Genomic DNA, 19,704 nt, shown 5'->3' with positions numbered 1-19,704 from the left:
TATAATAATCGTAGGAAAAATCTTTGATACTGACGAGGTTCATATATCAATTAAAAATGCAGCGTGAAAGTTATATGGTCGAACGTTATAGATTAAATGTTAGAGAATAATGTATTCATGACGGTAAATTATAAGTTTCTTGCTTGACCCGCAGTGTGTATATATTGTAAGATGTTTGTTGAACTTTACTTACAGTCGATAATAATGGTGAGTTCACGAGAACGAGGCGAAGTTAACAATAGGCGTATGAAAATGTAAATTTCTTAGCTGATATTACTTTCGTCCTCTTTTTTTTATGGTTGTTCTTTTATAATATTTCTTCTTTGCGAAGATTGTTGCCGATTTATTGATGTAGTTTCTATTTTTATAAAAGTCATTTAGATACCAGAATTTATTCATGAAGTTTTAAATTCCTGAGATAGAATAGTAATGCTTTTAAATGGTGCAATCTATTTACTACACGTATGTTTAATTGAAAATTTACATACGATGGTATACAATTTGTACTTTTTCTACTTTTAGTTACCGTTAGTTAGGTTCACTATTATTTGGAAATTATTCTAATTATAATAAAAGAGTGTTTATAACTAAAGAAAATAAATGTAAAAACGTGTAAAAATGGAAAAGGAACAAGCTTTCGTATGATATTTAGCATCCTGTATCTCCTTAGTTGTAGATCGTAGTTCTTATAATTTAAAGGTGAAAAGAAATCGTACAAATGAAAATATTATGACAATGGAATTTATTACAAAGTTGCATTCGACGAATGACAATGGTTGCACAGCGCTATGCATAATAATTAATAATAATCATTAGACTACGTACGCCTAACGTAAAAGAGAGACAGAATGTACTTAATCGTAACGGTATCACGTGTATAACATATCGGAATACTTTATCTTTTACATATAAAATAAAGACAATATGAACGCGCACTTAGCCTACGAGGATGAGCAACATTCGAACGAACGAGTTCCATCGATTCGATACGATCCATCAGCACGTATCGCTTCGAGATTCGCTTTTCTTCTTGGCTATCAGAAAAGTATCGAGCGAACGTGCGTGCGAACGATCGAGATCGTGTATATAATTTAAGGTGAGTACGCGCGTGACACGTTATTTAAATGGCAGGAGGAACTATCTCAAAGATTGAGGTAATGAGGAAGAATGAGCTATTTAATCCTAAATAAAATAACGTTATCGTCTTACGCTCTACGGTCTTCTCCACGAATGAGATACTTCCTTGACGTCGAAACGTCTTACAAAACTTAGGGTAAGATAGGATTATTCAAATCAAACTAAGCAATTTGCTTTATGATTTGCTAAATATTGTTATAACAATTTTTGAGCTATTTATTCGTTGTTAGTAACAGCTTGATGCCTATACTTTTCTACGAGGATATAATTCCTACTCATCAAAAGATAAGTTTTTCAATTAATTAATTTAGTTAATAATTCTCGGTTCTAATTATCATAAATAACATAAGATTATTTAAGTTATTCTTCTTGACGCTTATTCTCTTGGACCTAAAGTACGCGATATCTTCTTATTCCTTCGTTGTTACATTAAAAACTAATACGCTGCACCTCATAATTATAAAATTACCCAAAATCTTCCAGTTTTTATATATCGACGTGATAGGAGGACAAAGTAATTGAATAATTTGAAATTGTATCGAGGTTGAGTAATTTATCATTTTCCTTACTGAAAAGAATATATTCACTGAAAAAGGGAAAAACAATGTCTTATACAAAAAATTGAATTTAGATTACAATGGAACGAAGTGGAACAATAACTTTTGTAAATTTAATTGTTCAATTTTACGTATTTCCAATTAGATTTTCTATCGTATCTTGTATCTACATAAGAATTGACAGTTTTTGGATAATTTTATATAATAGTTATGAGATGTAGCGTCTTACAATATGAAATGAGTTTGATTATTCTGTGCAAAATTTTAGTTGAATTTGATGATGCTAAGACTTAGCTGACTCAAATAACGCTACCTTGCTCTATAATAGAAACTTATATCTTAAAAATTGCGCAGAGACGCTGCCGTGACAAGTCAGCAGTTCAGTCGCAGCGGCGGAGCCTTCGAAGGAATTAAGATTTTTAAAGTGATTCGAAATGGAGGCCCTGGCAGCTGCGACTTCTCGATGTGCTTTTTCATCACAGAAGCGTCACAGTGACGAAAGCACGCGACATACATGTTTAGTCGATTCTCTTGGATATCTCGTTGCTTCGTTCGTCGCTATTTTCAAAACTTTAGGTGACGAGGGATTGTCAGATCGATGTCGTTTACTTCATTACTTGTGTCGTGCGAGGTCTTTTCGATTTAGGTTTTTAGTTTCAATACAGTTCAATATAGTTTCAATATATCAAAAAGTATAGAGATACATAATGCAAGATATTAGTTGGAAAATCAATCGATTTGTGTTTTCCATTAATTTTTGTACGATGTACGACTGGTTAGAAAAAAATTATTTGGGATCTTTTGGAATTTGAAGAAAAAGGTGGAACGCAAAAATATACATCATATCCATACAGATGATTCATAAAAAATTTCAAATTAAAAAACTTCGAAATATCCGCTGTGATATCGATTCTGACAGTATCTGTAGGAAAGGATCAATTGAAAAATTTGGAAGGTATTAAAGTTATGGAAAAAAGGAATGAATGGGAAAATTTGAATTGTATTTAAGTTACCAGTAGCATAATTTTATGAAACGTAATAGACGTAACAAAAATTATTTAAACATCATGCATAAATGATAAAATAAAATACCATTTACGAATAACTCAACTGATCATTATTTACATTATAATCCCTCTAAACTCCACCAAATATGAAAATTCACTAACCAAACGAAACTTTTCTTCAGCTTCAAATATTGTACGAACGTACAACGCTGAAACAAGATGCGACGCAGTAAAACCAAAAGAAACAATTAAATAAGAGAAATACAAGCATCCAATCGTAATAAGGGTATCCTTCCCAATAACAATAATTAATATTGCGATATCGTCGACTTAACAACCGAACACCGTGTCGTTACTCCATCACCACCACCACCTTCTAGTTTAATGAATCTCGGAAGAGAGAAACATACGCTTGCGATTAACGCGATCACAAAAGATTTACGCAACTACGTGGCGCCATGATCGAGGACCTCCTGCTCGCGTGGCAGCGGAGAACGTGTTTAATCGCTAGACGAACAAAGGGAAAAGAAATGTTTCTCGGACGACTCGAGACGCGTGACGAGACCGTCAAAGGCCATCGGGTAGCATACAAAAGTTCGTACTTTCGCCACCGAAAGGAGTCACTTTCATCTGTCAAGTTTCGCAACGAAACTGGCCGGGCTTCGAATTCCCTGTGTTTCGCTCCTGATCGAATCGTCCAGCGACCGTTTTCCTGTCTCCGTATGACAGTACGGATATACACGCATGTTGATGCCTAACAGCGAGATCATGGAAGGCCATCCTTAAAAATTAATCGTTGAGGCAGTTGCGTTGGCAAGAGCGAAAGAATCAGTCGTTTTCGTTCCATCGACATTGTCGCGTCGCTTTGGGCGAGTCAGCGATTGCATCGTTGTTTTATCGTTTGTATATTATTGTTTGAAAGTATCCAAGTATTTGTTCATATTTTATCCATAATAAATTGATTATAGAATTACAATGAGAGACAAAAATGTTTGTACAGTTGGAACGTAGAGATAAAACGAGCAATATTTTCTGTATTCTATATCATATATGCAATTAATATATGCAATATATATTATGGTGCAATTAACTTTTATTTCTGTACATTCATTAACGTAAATGTCTGTGAATAGTACATAGTTATATACGTTTGAATATATTTAATAATATGCGAAATATCGCTTTTTAATTTCTACACTGCAGCTGTACGAATATTTTTGTCTCTCAATGTATTTTGATGTGATGTAAGTTAATAAGATTGTAAAATTGTCATTGTGAGTTCAATTTCTATAAATTTTGAAATACAAGTCACGTAATAAAAGAAAAATTCCTGATAAAGTTGCCATTAGAATCTTTCAAACACAAATCATTTTATGCATAAAGGGAAACCATTCAGAATCTATCTTCTCTTTGTACGCTTCAATTTTCCCATAACCATCGATGAATAATCTTTAACTTCGTATTCTTTATAATTTCAAGCTCTCTGACGAAAGAGCCGATCGCGAAGTCAGTGGAGGATCGCTGTGACCTTTTCCAGACCTTAGAAACGACGGAGTGACGACCAACTAAAGATTACTATCCATGCTAACGAGTCCAAGTAGTTTGCTTATTCGTGGAACTTATGTTAGTGTACCATGCATTTATCACAATGGTACTTTTCGCGATGACATTGAATTCTCGATCTTCTGCAATGCGTCTTTGATAATAATATATCAAATACAATGAATCATAAATACACATACTTTAGTTTACCGATTAAAATATTTCTCTTATTTGTAACATTTACGTCACATGCTCTACAGTTATATGTATAATATTATATTAGAAAATAAATAATATTTCTAAATTTTTTTTTCTATTTTGATTGAAGTTACTGGACGGTTGGTGATCCTAAAAATAATTTTTATTGAAACAAGTTGTTAATAGGTTTATTGAAATTATTCTTACTATTAATAAGACTTTTATGAAACATACAGTGGTACTATATTTAGTACAATGAAATTGTGATTAGCGAATTTTTATTATAAGAACAAAAATTCTTATTTTATATGAATTGGTCGTTTCCCGATTGGTTTAGATAAATAGAATTCCACTGTAGTGTAAATACTTTCTTCATGCATAATTGAATAAAATGTATTAATTGCTCTGAAAATTGTGAATAATGTACTATGTACTTGTAGTTGTGATTTATATTCTCGTTTGAGAAGTGTATTTTTAACTATAAAATTGAGACTCACAGTAAATTTATACGTGTATTTCTGCGAAGAAATGATGAACGATTTTACTAATGTATTTTTGAGTCACTCTTCAATTATTTTCTAAGCATAATCTTTATTTAATAACTGTTATTCGTCATCATCCTATTATTCTATCATGTGTTCAACGGACATATATACTTCTATATAACGCTTGGAAACATCATAGTACACATATTCAGAGCATATATGTAGTTCAAATAAGAGAAATATTTTAGGTACCTCTATCTTTGCTTTTTAATACATTTTGCGTCAGTTACGTAAAAATATATTTTTTCATATATGATATTATCATCTAATTGCCGATAACGTAAAAATACGTCTCTTTTTGTAGTTGATGCATTTAGTGAAATATATATAAAAAAATCTGATGAAGTATCTCGCAAAGTTTGTAAGAATTTATGAAACTCGAGATCTTAATTCATTGAAATTTAACACGTTGCTCCTTCGACTCGTCTTTATATGCTCAATCCTTAACACGCCAAAAAAACACCTATCAATCCCATATCACCAGCCATAGACAATCATGAAAGACCCTTAGATTCTAAGAAACCCGATGCTTAAAATTACTCTGAGGCAGTTGAGTTGGGAATAACAGTTTCAAAGATCAGTCATTTCGCTTGGTCTCGCCATTCTTCTAGCAAAGCGACACGATTGAGTCGACTCGCCTCCGTTACACTTCTATCCATCCTTCCATCGCTGATTCATCTCATAAAGCGAGGAATTTCATTAGTGCATCGTATATGAGTCGAGGATTGATGGTGCCATCCGCAGTATAGCGAACACCTCTCAAAGAACCATCATCGTGGCTCACCACTCCGTATTCCCCAACGATAAAACCGTCTGGAGTTCTCTCTTCGACCCTGTATTTCCTGTAGTTCCTACCTTCGACCACGTAACCCACTTTGTGACCATCTTCCACTTCGGAAGCGTTCGAAGGTTCCGTAAGCATAATCTGTGGTCCATGGACGTTTCCATTGCTACTCACACTAACGGATTCATCCACCTCGTAATTCTGCTCGTCTGGTTCTCCGCCACGTTCGCGACTCAATGGTTGACCTTCTGAGTCGTAAAGTTTGCTAGGTTCGCTATAAACTTGGGCAGGTTGCGAATAAACCTTCGCTGGTTCCGAATAAACTTTAGCTGGTTCCGAGTAAACCTTCGATGGCTCCGAGTACACTTTTTCTGGTTCACCATAGACTTTTGCAGGTTCGCTGTAAACCTTGGCTGGTTCACTATATACTTTCGCTGGTTCACTATAAACCTTTGCTGGCTCGCTGTACACCTTGGCTGGTTCTCCATAAATTTTCTCAGGTTCGTTATAGCCCTTCGCTGATTCGCTGTACAATTTAGCTGGCTCGCTGTACGGCCGTGGTGACTTATAGCTCTTCGATGGCTGGCTATACATCTTGGAGCCTGGACGATTGTAGTGGGAAGCGTCGAAGTGTCTGCCTGCCTTTCGACCTTGAGCCTGGTAGCGCTCTGATTGTACTTCCATTGGTTCTTCGCTGAACTCCTTTGATTCGGCGTTCTCTTCCGGCAACTCGTAGTTCTCCTCTGTTGGCAGGGTGATCATGTCCCCTGAAGGATTGTTCGTATTGTTATTATTATTATTTATCTCCTTCTGATGTTCAACGAAAGAAGGAGTGTGCTTGTTCATCGATCTAGGCGTAACTGAACTTTGAACTCGCCAACTGGTGCTCAGCGATCCTTCGTCGACGGAGAATTCGCTCCTGTTCGATTCTGATACGATGTTACTAAGTTCCTCAGTGACGAAGCTGGAAGGCGACGGTGTCGTCATTCTCGGCGATTTAGAAGTGGTTGTCGTCGTCGTTGTAGTAGTCGTGGTCAATGTTCTCGCAGTCGTGGAGCTTATAGTCCTCGTCGTAGGAGGCCTTGTCGTGCCATTCTTCAACTCTTTCGTAACATCTTTAGACGAAATTCCGATGGAGCTTGGCGGTCGAGACACGACTGTCGCATCTGTATTGTCGTAATGTTCCACCCTGACCTTGTACGGCGTAGCTTCGACGGTGGACGTCACACTGACACCTATAACTTTCTGTCGGCTGACTGCTTTGTTCGTCGAATTGCTCGTTGCGTTTGTCCTCGATGGTGATTTCTCTTGAGCTGTCGTCGACGTGACCGTCGTCGTACTTATTGAACTTTGAGAAGCCAGCCGCGTCGAAGATATGTCACTGGTGGTGCTCAATTCGTCGATTAACGATGCTAGGTTCTGTTGCCTATTTTCTAACGTTTTGTGGCTTATGGGGTAAAATCGAACGACCTCTTCTCGGCCACTGGTGTTTCGCGCTCTCGGGACGACTTGTTTATTGCCAGGATTTCGCGATATTCGGTAAATCGAAGCCTCGTGCTGATGCGATTCCGCTGTCGCGCTATCTCCTGCTGACGATGTGTGTCCTCCTCGTCTGAAACCTCTACGTCGCTGTGGCGGCGTGGCCATGGCGCCGTTTATGAAGACTGATAGAAATTCCGTGCCCGCGAGTATGTCGTTTCTCTTCGCTGGAGCACCGTGTACTTCGTCCCACACCAGTGCCGCCTGCAGCAGTACCTGGAAAATGTTTGGCCGGTCAGTGGAATGCGGAAAGGATTTATAATGTTGAATAGCAATTAAAGATCGCTCTTAAAGTAACATTTTATAGCGATGGTTTAGTATTATTGCATTTTGAAGAATGTAAGAGGATCACGAGTGCGTCCGTGATTACTTTGATTTTAATATCTTGTAATGTTGAGTTTTAGAATACTTTTATTTCCTAAATGATGTCCCGTCTTTAAATTTTAGGTAAAAAATTTTTTCATAGCGTCTGTACTCAGACTCGTTTGTACTATGAAGATACAAATGTAATTGTCTTGTTTCAATTTTTAATTTTTAATTGTGATTGTACAAATGTAAATGTATCAAGTTCTGCGATGTATACATCAATCCTCTTCATAAGCAAACAAACTTTCTCATATTTCATAATTCGATCGTCTACATCCAAGCCTAACTTCTTTATTGCCAAACACTATAAATTATACAAAATCTAAGGTACTCATCAATGTTACTATTAATTTACGTCTTATTATACATACCTATAATCATTCGTTGAGTCAAATGTTTGAAATTTTATTTGATAAAAGTAAAAGTTCCCTCCAAAGAAATTCTAGGTTAAAATTTCGCATGAATCTTCAACAACTTATACCGAAGAAGATATAAACCTCTTAATTTTATTACCATAGGAATGAGAATTTCAGATTGTCAATATTAATCTTTATATTGAAAATTTCCATTTTCACAAAATGAATTTATTGAAACATACGGTTGTCACAATGAATTCACATTAAAATGGTAAAGAATTCGTAAAAGAACACAAAGAACCAAATCGTACTCAATCGTAATCGCTACGTATGGAACGGGCGAGAATCCTGAAGACAGAAACACAGAGAACAGTTGAAACAAAAGTACGTTGTTATCGTTGCATGGAGATATATATCGTACGGGCTAACGTGTGGCGTTTCTAGTATCTGTAAAATGCAAAGTGTAAAAGTTGGGCGAACTGTTGCGAGGGCCATTAAAGCCACGTGGAATCGGTGAACAAGTTCGTAAGTACTTTACGATCCGAGGACGCGCGGAGCATGTCGGGTCGCGTTTATTTTTCAATTCGCGCGCGAACGATAAAGCGCCATCGCGTCGGACCATATTGGACACACGAAGGTCACGCCAGGTGCATCCGAGCAATTTATAAATTACGTTATGGCCATGAACGGCCGCAGCTTATTACGCCGGGGAGTTTTAACTCGTGTTTCATAGCTGTCACCTTGTTATCTTTCCAAACATCTCATTTTCTAGCGTATTTAAAACTGGCGGTCTTCGCCATCCCTTAAGAACGCGTTTTTTATAGCACGATGCCTCCATTCCTTGCGATAATAGAAATAAATTAAACAAAGATAATAGGTGTAAATTGTTAAAGTTCAGATAAAATTCAGTGTTTCGAAGTTAGTTTACTTAGTGGTTAAAGTTAGAGCGAGAGAGAAGAATGTAGAGAAAGGAAAGCGTAAAGAGTATTTCGCTCAGGATCTGTTAAAGGACTCACCAGTAAAGCTATATAAACCAGGAGAGGGTGAGATGCTAGGAAGTTTCAGTTAGTTTTTATTATCTCGTTAAATAATTATTGATATGAATGAAGATAGATTCATCACATGAATTATGAAATGAAAGTGAGTACTCACTTCGTTATATTATGTTTTTATGATATAAATTAATTAAACAAATAATTTAGATTCAGTTTCATAACCTTTGTCAAAACTATTAAAATTTCCTTATATAAATCGATAATACAGAAAAAGTATTCTTATATCGAACGATATCGATGCTAATAAATATATTTTATACTAGTATAATATATAAGTATGATATTTATATAATAACCGTATGTAATATGTCTTCATTTTCTTATTTCAAGTTACATACATGTAGCAATGATATGAAAACAAAATATCATGTAAGTAATATCTAATTAACATAATTGGCATATTTTGTATACATATGAAATAAGAGCTTAATAAGAAACTTGAAAATTGTAAATAGTAATTTTCGCATATTTCCAATTTCCTTCTTTCGCGTGCTGAAAACGAGAACACGAGGGTCCTGTATATGTATATATGTATAACAGGTGTGAATGAAATTAAAAGCAGAGCAAAATCATTCAGTGTTTTGATCAATATTCATGCGTTTAAATGTTGTAAATTAAGATAAGTGAGTACATCCACAGCGTGACTTTGACCATGGAATTTCAAAGAACACTTCTCACCGGGATGTGCGTCCGTAAAAACCCAGTCATAACATGCAATTAACAGTTTTGTTTTTGCTGTCAGATTTAAATTACATATTCATTTGAGAATACTGAGCAATATATCTTTTGTACCTTACAAAACATTCGAAAGTTTCTTGAGTTTGAATACTCTCACACACACACATACATATATATACACATACTCATGTGACTACGTGTATGGATATGTTAATCCTTTATACAAGCTAAAAGATTATGAACTATATAATTTTTATACTGTCAAACAGGTAATAGTTCTCTTAAGATAGTGTAATATTTTCTACATTAAAGAATCATACAGATATTTATATAGGAATCTTTTATATAAATTCTATTCATATTTATGTGAGTTCTGTTCATAGATTTTTCTGTTGCTTTCATCATTTTCTTTAAACCTCCTAGGCTTACTATAAAAATTGCGATGGTAAATAACAAAAATTATTCGTATTAATTTTCATATTAACAGTATACGTGTATCTAAAATGTGTTTCGTGGAAATATCTTTGTAAATCCATTTATATTTACAATCGCCCTTTTTATTTCAAGGAACATAAAACGATCACCGTTTTCTATTAACCAATGAATTATAGATGTCAATAAATGTTCAAGCAATACTAATACACTGTTGGCTGTAGTTCTCGGAATCCCTTTGAATTCCTTAATTGTTCTTAAAAGGTCTTAAACGTACGTAAAAGAGCACGGCTGGTCACTGCGGGGTTCTTTTGTCAAGGTTCATTGCGCTACCTCACGGCAAAAGCTCCGTTAAAAGTCATGAAATGAAATTCGTCGCACAATCAGCCAAAACTTCGAAATCCACGAACTGTACGCTTTCTACGAGCATAAAGTCTTAATTTATATCGTTATTACACGACTCCCAGTGAGACAGTCCAACGGCAACGAACAGAAGAAAAGGGACAGAGGGCGAAAAGAAGCGTAAAAATATTTATTTGCCGCACGAAAGCCCGAGATCCGGCGTCGTTAATAATTTTAAAGAGGTCGAGACCTCCTTGGTTTGGATTTGCTCATCGTCGTTTCGCTTTCGATCCGCCGTAAAACGCTCTGAATTGAATTTTTGCAATCCCGCGGAAGGTCATCAGCAACCGTTGCGTCAGCTCGAACAAACGATTCGAAACGGTATTAAGCACGATGGCGATCGAACGTTTGCAACAGATGTTCGCGTATGAAAAAAAAGGATTGTATCTTTGAAGGATCATAAGGCTCGTTTGAATGGAAGGGACACTTTTGGATATGATGAAATTTCATTGGGAATAATGAGACGAATATAACTCATTCTAGCAAACAAAGAGTATTTATAATTGTATTACGAAGATGTCATAAAAAACAGAAATGAAAAATCATGGATATGAGTAAGTAATTTCTTTATATCTTATTTAAAGTTGATATATTTCTCGTTATTCGAACAATATAATTGTTGAAAATGACCGAAAGATATTTTGTTCGCCATGAAAGAGTGTAGAAGAGTTAGGTAAATGTTATAGTAGTTACACAAAGTGTTTTATTTGTATCGATTTCTTCAATATTGTCAGTGATATCGAAAAACGAGTTAAGTAAAAATTGAATATTTCTGAAGAGAACATAATTTGTCTGGCTTTGAGTCTTATAGGTACAAGCATATGTAGAAGCATAAATCACATCGATCAATCAATTTCGCTTTTTTAAATATATAGTAGGTTCTATATATTTTTGAATATATTAGTCGATTCAGTTCGTTTATAAGACGAAGGTATTAACCTATTTATGAAAAAATCGTTAGTACAAAGTAATAGAAGAAGAAACTACCATGAATTTAACTATACCATTCAACTGTTTTTATATAAACTTTTTCTATTTATATCCATAGTTCGAACATATAGAACAAGTTTATTAGGAAAAAACTGGGACATCTTGTATATTAAAATATATTAATATGGATGCCTAATAACTGTCATAAGGAAAAACGTCGAAACCATAAGGAAGAGATCCACGACCGGAAAGGAATTTTTATCGCTACCTCTATAAAAGCTTGTAAAACTACTTTTAGATTGCTGTGTATAAATTCTTTGCCTAATGCTACGTTATTTAATATAGCACCATATTAATTTATTACTACAATGTTATGCCGAAACTCAAAGTGTAAATTGTGAAGTGTTGATAAACGAGCTGAATGAAATAAGTTATGTACGATTAACATGGACGTTTAGTAAGAAATTGAATGTTTCATTACAAACACTCTCGTATAAATAAATCAACAGTTATCAAAATGTCCCGTTATTTTTTTTTTTTTTTTTTTTCAAATTGTGTAAGAAGATTCTGAGAAGGAAGAAGTATCGTACTGTCAGATTCGCCACCCAGCTCGATTTCGAAATTTTTATTAAATTCCATTGATGTAGCTAATTTGTATCTGACGAAATTTTTTTTTGCCCTCACCCATATGATAACGAGAGGTTCGATAAAACGAAGAAAAAGAAAGGAAGAAAATCGAGAAGCTAGTTTTAGGAAATTAACTTTTTTGTTAGGATATTCCAAATTTTACTGGAATTAATAAACTCAACTTTGGCTCGTGCGCGTTACCATAAATCGTATATGTATACCTAATCTGTATAAGCACGAGAAATATCCATTGGATTTATAAAGTGGCCGACAACGTTCAAACGACAACCAGCAAAGATTGGTCTAGAACGGTTTCCTGTTGAAAGGAGAACGCGCATTGTCGTGTGGACACCTCGGATGAGGTCATTCGGTTCGCCCACTTACTCCCTATGCAGATGACTCGCGTTTATGTTACGTTATTTGTATAAAATACGTAAAACGTACCGTGGAATGTGAAGGATCGGTGTACTCATTAATTTTACTAAGAAGAACAGCATGAAATGTAAGGAGAATTTCACAAAACAGCTTCGCTAGGAACAAATACAATTTTAGTGTTTTAGTCTGCTAGAGAAGATGTATTGCTTACAATGTGAAGTTCATACTTTTATTTAAGCATCGGATAAAAGACGAACAAAGAAATCATTATATTTATTTTATAATATGTAAATATACTTTAAATGTATTTGTCAAATTTTTTGACGAAATTATATATTATTGTATAGTATTGGACGAAATATAAATATATTAAATATATTTATTTTTCTTGTCGTGATTGATATTACTATAAAAGAAGAAAGAATTAATGGAAATAAATTCGGTTTAATAAGTTAAATACGATATACTTCAAGTTGAACGTAACGTTCGACCACAAAAGAAAAAGAAAAGCAGGTGTTGTATATGGAGTAACATTCAGTTTGTTTCCTTAATTCTCAACATAGTGGTTTACCAAGAACAGTCCTTAACCCTTTCACAATTGGCCAGACAGGTCTGAAAGACTTTTAAATAGGATTATTATAATTGTATATTTAACGGTCCTCTTTACATTTTACGTTTATTTAATTCTGTCCCTTACTATCTATACATTTATCTATACTTCGTTTTAAAAATTACATTTAGTAATCATTTCTTTTCCAAATTTGAATACCCAACTCATACTATTATGTGTATTGCAGTCATTGTTAGAAAAGAAACTTGGTCTCGAGGCATTAGGGTTTGTATTAGGGTATTTTTGTCATAGCGATTAAACCTGAATACAATACGATATAATTCTCTTTGAAAATCATATAAGCCCAATTATCATAATATATTCTACCTAAGTCCCTGAGTGATCCTACTTTGGTATACTAAGGGTTGGAAACAACACTGTGCCCAGAACCTCGAATTTTCTGTAACTTTCCAAGGAAGTTGATCCAAAGATCTTGTCATTGACTCTTTCACGGTATTTTCAACGAGATCGTCGTTCCAATCAGATTTAATTAACGTCTCCTTACTGACAAGTGTTCGAAGGTGAACGAACTCTTGTCAAGCATTTATTTTATGAATCAATCTGTTTGAGTTATGAGACGAATTTCATTCGATTTGATAATTTGATGATCAACCGTTTCAATTACTATTAATAAAAATAACTTCGTTAAGGGTACACGCGTGTAATGAAGCAGTTAGTCATAAACAGTGGAATTCGCGTGGGTACGAAGGGTACAAAGGCGGACAAACATTGGACCAGATCGAGCAGATATATTCTTGCGTTATAAACAATATGCAGGTGCGGCCATTTTAAAGCCAGGCCTCGTCACCGCCAAAGAATCGTTATTTTTCAAAAGGGTGAGAATGAGCTCAGCCGAGCTGGACATTAGTATTACGTGTATCGATAAGATTAGACTACACCGGTAGCTTTGGCGAACCTTGAGTACATTGATTCAATGTTAAAATGGAACTGTAATTTCCTAATTGTAATTCTTAATTATAATTTGTCCAGAAATTTTGTTTTAAAATTTGTTCTATATAAGTCGAAATATGATTCCTATGAGAACATAATACAACAAAATGTTATTACAATGTTATGTCATGAACTTTATGTCATAAAAACCTATATGAAATTTAGGATCAAATATGAAAAGAAAATACTAATATGAAATATTGGATATTAATATGAATCCTAAAATATAGTATTAAATTGGAATGCAAAAGTAGAAGGAAAGAAAAGAACGGAGATAATGACATAATAATAATAATGTAACGTTTCTTGGTAATTGATATATTTTAATTTCACATCATTTCTTAGAGTAATTAGAATTGTTAGAGGAGTTTGCTTACTCAAACTTTAAAAGAAAATGCCAAAGAAGAATTTGTTTGAAAAGTTTTACAGGAAACGTTGTTAAGCAATATATCTTTGTTTAATCGCTTGTAAAGATAAAAAGACAAAACACTTAAAACACGATTAATGTCACACGTTTGAACATACATAATGTTGCACAAGTTTGGACTCGAGAATCTAGTTTTTAAGAGCTCATTAGGCTTCTCTGAAAGGCGACGTTAAATAATGAGGTACACCGTTTCTACCGCGGTACGCTATTAAGCGGTTGCGACGTCCTAAAATTAATCTACAAAAAGAAAACATCCAACGATATCGATTGATCGCTCTTAGGCATTGTAAGCAAGAGTTCAATATTGACGTAATCGTACGCAATAACGTAATTAAAACGCAACGAATGATACGAATGAAGATATGAATGACGGCGATTCACAGGTGCGGCCGCCGCGCCGTTTCAAAAGCAAACTCATCGTAAAGGAATCACGGATTTGAGAAGTTGCAAGTGGGCGCGAGCCAAGTTGTTGCTGTCGCCCCCGTTTCAATGCTTCTTTTTAATGTCTTTCACGATATATAACTGTCTGACCTACTTAACAATAACTGGTCGAAAAGTGGAAAAAACGTTGTCTAACACACACACACACAGTTATTTCATATCCATCGCTCTGATCTGATCTAAATTTAGAAACGTTAATTAAGTATAGAAGAATTGAGATTTATTCTACTTAACTTAAAAGGTGTAATTCAATGATATAGTAACAGACAAATTTTATCAAACAGAACTTATGAATGGTCTTAACAGTTTCTTCGGTATAATTTTCTCGTCTAACCATGAAAAGTCAATTTCGTTGCAAGTGAATGAAATCACACACCCTCCAGACAACGAGTAACGCTATCATCGAAGTGAAATATCTTAAACGCGTTTAACATTTGCCCCTTGACTATCAACAAAACAGCAAACAACGATTATCATAAACCTACGTTACAAGACTTTGCTCGATACACTTACAAGACACTCTTCTCTAAAGTCGGATGGGCTCAATTACTTTAATTACTCAAGAACTCAGCACAAAGCGTAACAACATGTTTCCATTTTACATTCTGTCAAAACGAGCGACAACTGAATGTACAACTCCATGTAAGTTGAAGTAATTCGTTATCTCGTTCAGTAGGATCGAAAATACTCGTGCAAAATTTTTACTCGAGGCTAACCTAACCAAAAGAGGGCATCAATCGTGTACCCGGGTATTTTTCTCCTATTCATCGCGTCAGCATATGTTTCAACCAAGCGAAATAAATGCATTCCTCTCGGGGCTTATTTATTTTTAGTAGAACTGATGTGTTTGATTTCAGTCGGCCGACGTGTCGGTGTAAAGCATGTGATCGAGGAATCAATGTGCGTACACGCAGCAAGTAAATGACACGAGCGTATCAACTTCTGAGGAATATGCGAAAAGGTTCATATAGGCTCATAATCAAAGTTGCGACTGGGTGTGGCGAGGAGCATGCACACAAGCGTACACTGTCGATTCTGACATTTTAAAATAGAACTTCGTTTATCCGAACAGGTCGGGAGCAAGGCAATTTGGATAACCGAACAGTTCCTCCAGCTTTCCTTATTTATTCAGATATTAGGATTTCAGTGCTACGATTTCGATTGTTCCTTCTATTGACACACAGACTATACATTCTCTATCTTCCAATGAAATGTTTTTTTATCAGATTTTGCATTTCATTTTCACAGCATGAAATTTTTGTAATAATGTGAGAATACTACTAAATGATACAAAATTTAATATATATGGATCTAATTAATCAATATGTAAACGCTATAGAAAATACAGTGGTGTGTAAATGCTTTTCGTAACCACTGTGGAATTTATTTCTTTATAAGAATAAGTGTTTATACGTATTACGAAATTACGTTCGATCGTAGTTCGGGTAATAGAGGCTTGGCATTAACTTGTTCGTATTTTAAAATTGTGCCATAACTTATTTCACTGTTGCAGATTCCAATACTCGCGGATTTACTTTTGTAAACTCGTGATTGAATTACACGTTGTTGAAGAGAAGCAAGTATCCGAATATTTTTAAGCGGCAGCGTGTATAGACACATGATTCGATACCTTTCCTGTAGGTAGCCCGTCCAACCCGTTTGTCCCAATGTAAGCGAGTCTTTTTTCCATTAAGACTAAATTGTCTTTCTTCTGACGACGCACCGTCTGTCAATGAGCGCTTTTGTTCTGACAGCTCCGCTGTTCGATCTCGTTTCATTCCGGTCGTTCCTCCCTTGCGGTGTTGTGCCGATGACAATGTATGTATATCGTCTGTTCAAGGTCGCTGTTTATTTTTTGGACATTCACGTTTTTCGATGGAAAAAGTTTACCTCGTCGGTGGCCCCAAATTGACTAATTTTACGTAACGTACGACGGTTTCTGATTGCCACGTTCCTTCTTCCGAGAAAAAAATTATTTCATTTTTGACGAGTAACCTTGAATATGGTAGGAAGTTACTGGTTTAAGAGATATTGATGTTCAAAGTTAGGAATTTCGACGATCAAAACGTACGATGAAATAGAGAGCGACGTCGATGTTGAGGAGTGCATGAAAGTTACGAGCTTGTTCTACAGGATAATAACCTTGAAGTTCGTAGTTTAGTACGAGTATTAACTTGATTATTGTGTGGTGAGAAAATGTAACATGACCTATGTGGTAAGGTATCGTATACTTTGATTATTTCTTTTGAAAAATTAAAGTTCTATATGTAAGTAGAATGTTTTTTTCATATAAGGTCAAATATGTGTTCTTGTATTCGTAATTCGCATCTATGCGAATAAAAAATTAGAATAAAAGAAGAAGAAGAATAAAAGAATTAGAAATTATTCTTTATTCTTAATTATAATGAAATATTGATAATATTTATAATTATAACAATTAATAATTATAATGAAAAAATACAAATGTTGCTACTTCAGAATTAAAAATTTTTAATTGCTTTCAAAAAAGATAATTTCAGTTAACTGTTCTGTACCTACACGAACTTCCTTCTTCTTTCATCTGGACAAGTTCTTCAGGTAGGTAAGTGCTTTTTCTATATTAAGCTAGTCCTGATTTTTATCATGCTATATTCGAGTAACTATAGCACGGTTTCTAGACACTGTAGGTACCTAATTGAATAACGACCTGAACAGGTTCAGTCGTTTAAGATGACAGGTTGTCTTTTTCTGATTTAAAAGTCGAAGTAACTGTACAACTAAAAGTCTCCTTATTGGATTTATGTATTTTTAACGAAGCTCACTCCTGTTTCTTTCCATTTTGTAAAATACATAAATTCATGTTGATATAATATATAAGACCACGATAAATCTATATTTATTGATTTGTTGATTTTAATATCTATTTTGACGATTAAAAGAAGATATTTTAACATAGCTTATAATAGGTGAAAATGAAAATTAATTGTTACGTATAAACATATATTAAAAATAGATAATAAACCTAAGAAATTTGATATAAAACCAATTAAGGATTAATTCACAATATTAAAACTGTCCCAAATGAAAAATAGAAAATCATGTTCTCCGTCTGTAGTCTTCATACAATATATATAAAAATAATGGAACATTATTACATTTATAGTACTAACTGACTACTAACTGACTAGGTACAAATATATTAACGATATAGTAAAATAGTAGTATAGCATAAGTATATAACGATATAACTATAAAAACCTGACATTATAAATATGAAATATATAGAAGCTAATAAAAAAGCTTCATTAGGAAATAAGGGTACGTAACAATACTTTTTGTAACCACTGTATCTTATATAATATATGGATATCCATTTGATACAAGCCACACCATGACATCAGCGTTTCCAAACAAAAGTCAAAGGAAGACTGCACTATAGCCGTTTCTTCGCATATCTTCCTTATTACTCTTATTTTACTAACTGGAAAATAATAAACCAAAACATTCCATTAACGTGGTATCCAAATAACCTCGTAACAGCTTCGGGCATCTATTTAAAAGATAACTTGTCGCGTCGCGTCGCCAGGAAAGGAAAAGGTCGACGATAAAGGGAAGATCGCCTGTGAGTTTCACACCTTGAACGCTCTTCTAAAGAATGTTACATTCCTACTTCATTCTTGCGCTACGACTTTTTCCACCAACAACAAAGATAATTCGTTTTGCGAGTTATGATTCAGAAATAACTTCGTATCCTTGAAATTTACGAAAGTAATCAGCGAAAGGACGCGTGTGCTTCGCTGAATCCGCGTAGACTCTCGGCAGATGTTCTCCTTTGGCGCGTTAACAACGGTTTAAGAATCAATTAATAAGCGGCGTATCTTGGCGCAACAATGGCAATTTCCTCGGATTTCATGGCGATTGCGCGCCAGTCTCGATCATTCCCACGCCTCTTTCGGAAAAAATCCGCGGAATTATGATCGGGCGAAACTAATCACGCTGCTTTAACACTCCGCTCGACATAACGCTCTTTCATATTCTCGATACCGCTCATGCCAACGTTCTGGCAAATTATCGTGCAGCAAAACAATTCATGACGTTGAGTAAGTTCAAAATTGTTACTGCTGTAAAGTGATGTAAGGAGAGACAGGAAGTTCGTTCTTTAGGTATCCATTTCTTTTTACGAGAAATCGTAATCTTTCGAAATGTATGAGAAAGCGATATCGTAATAAAACTTGTTAATTCTCAATTAATATTATTGGTTTTGAATATTTAGCAGTGAAACTATTGATGGCAGAATAAAATTTATGTCAAAGAAATCAAAGTAGGAGCTATACCTTAGTTCGTAAGTATTAGGATACTTGGAGAATCCTAATTGGAGAATTAGAGATCAAAGTATTGAAAATTACCACCTTGGATCATAGAAAACTATATATTCTATATCATAATAAAAATCTGGTAAATAATAGATAAATATAAATAATTTACTTACAAGGATTTTTGGGAGATTTCTGGACGTCTAACTTGTATGGATACAAGTACAGTTGTATTGTTGTATAATTCTGATCGATTAATTGTTCATCTAATGATGTAAATCGATTGTTACGACCAGTAGATGATGAAACACTAAATGTATGAAATTTCTGTGACGAATTATGACATATATAGCCATTTTAACCATTTTAATAGCTCTAAATAATAAATTGTATTTAGTGATCGACATTTTACACAGTAAAAGTGACTATTTCTTGTCGTATATATGGCACAGG

The 19,704-nt window shown here is 34.5% G+C and overlaps 1 protein-coding gene across 1 annotated transcript in view; it reads right to left on the bottom strand.

Annotated features, from left to right (window-relative positions):
- Positions 1–725: 725 nt before the first annotated feature.
- LOC132910014 (uncharacterized protein DDB_G0271670-like) overlaps positions 726–19,704 on the bottom strand; it is a 72,502-nt gene continuing 53,523 nt past the window's right edge. The window contains exon 2 of the mRNA XM_060965371.1: positions 726–7,525. Within this exon, the coding sequence (XP_060821354.1) occupies positions 5,666–7,525 (1,860 nt within the window). The 3' untranslated portion in view covers positions 726–5,665. The remainder of the gene's footprint in view (positions 7,526–19,704) is intronic.

This window comes from Bombus pascuorum, chromosome 8 (assembly GCF_905332965.1).
Source record: "Bombus pascuorum chromosome 8, iyBomPasc1.1, whole genome shotgun sequence".
Classification (NCBI taxonomy): domain Eukaryota; kingdom Metazoa; phylum Arthropoda; class Insecta; order Hymenoptera; family Apidae; genus Bombus; species Bombus pascuorum.
This window is presented reverse-complemented; position numbering and strand designations above follow the sequence as displayed.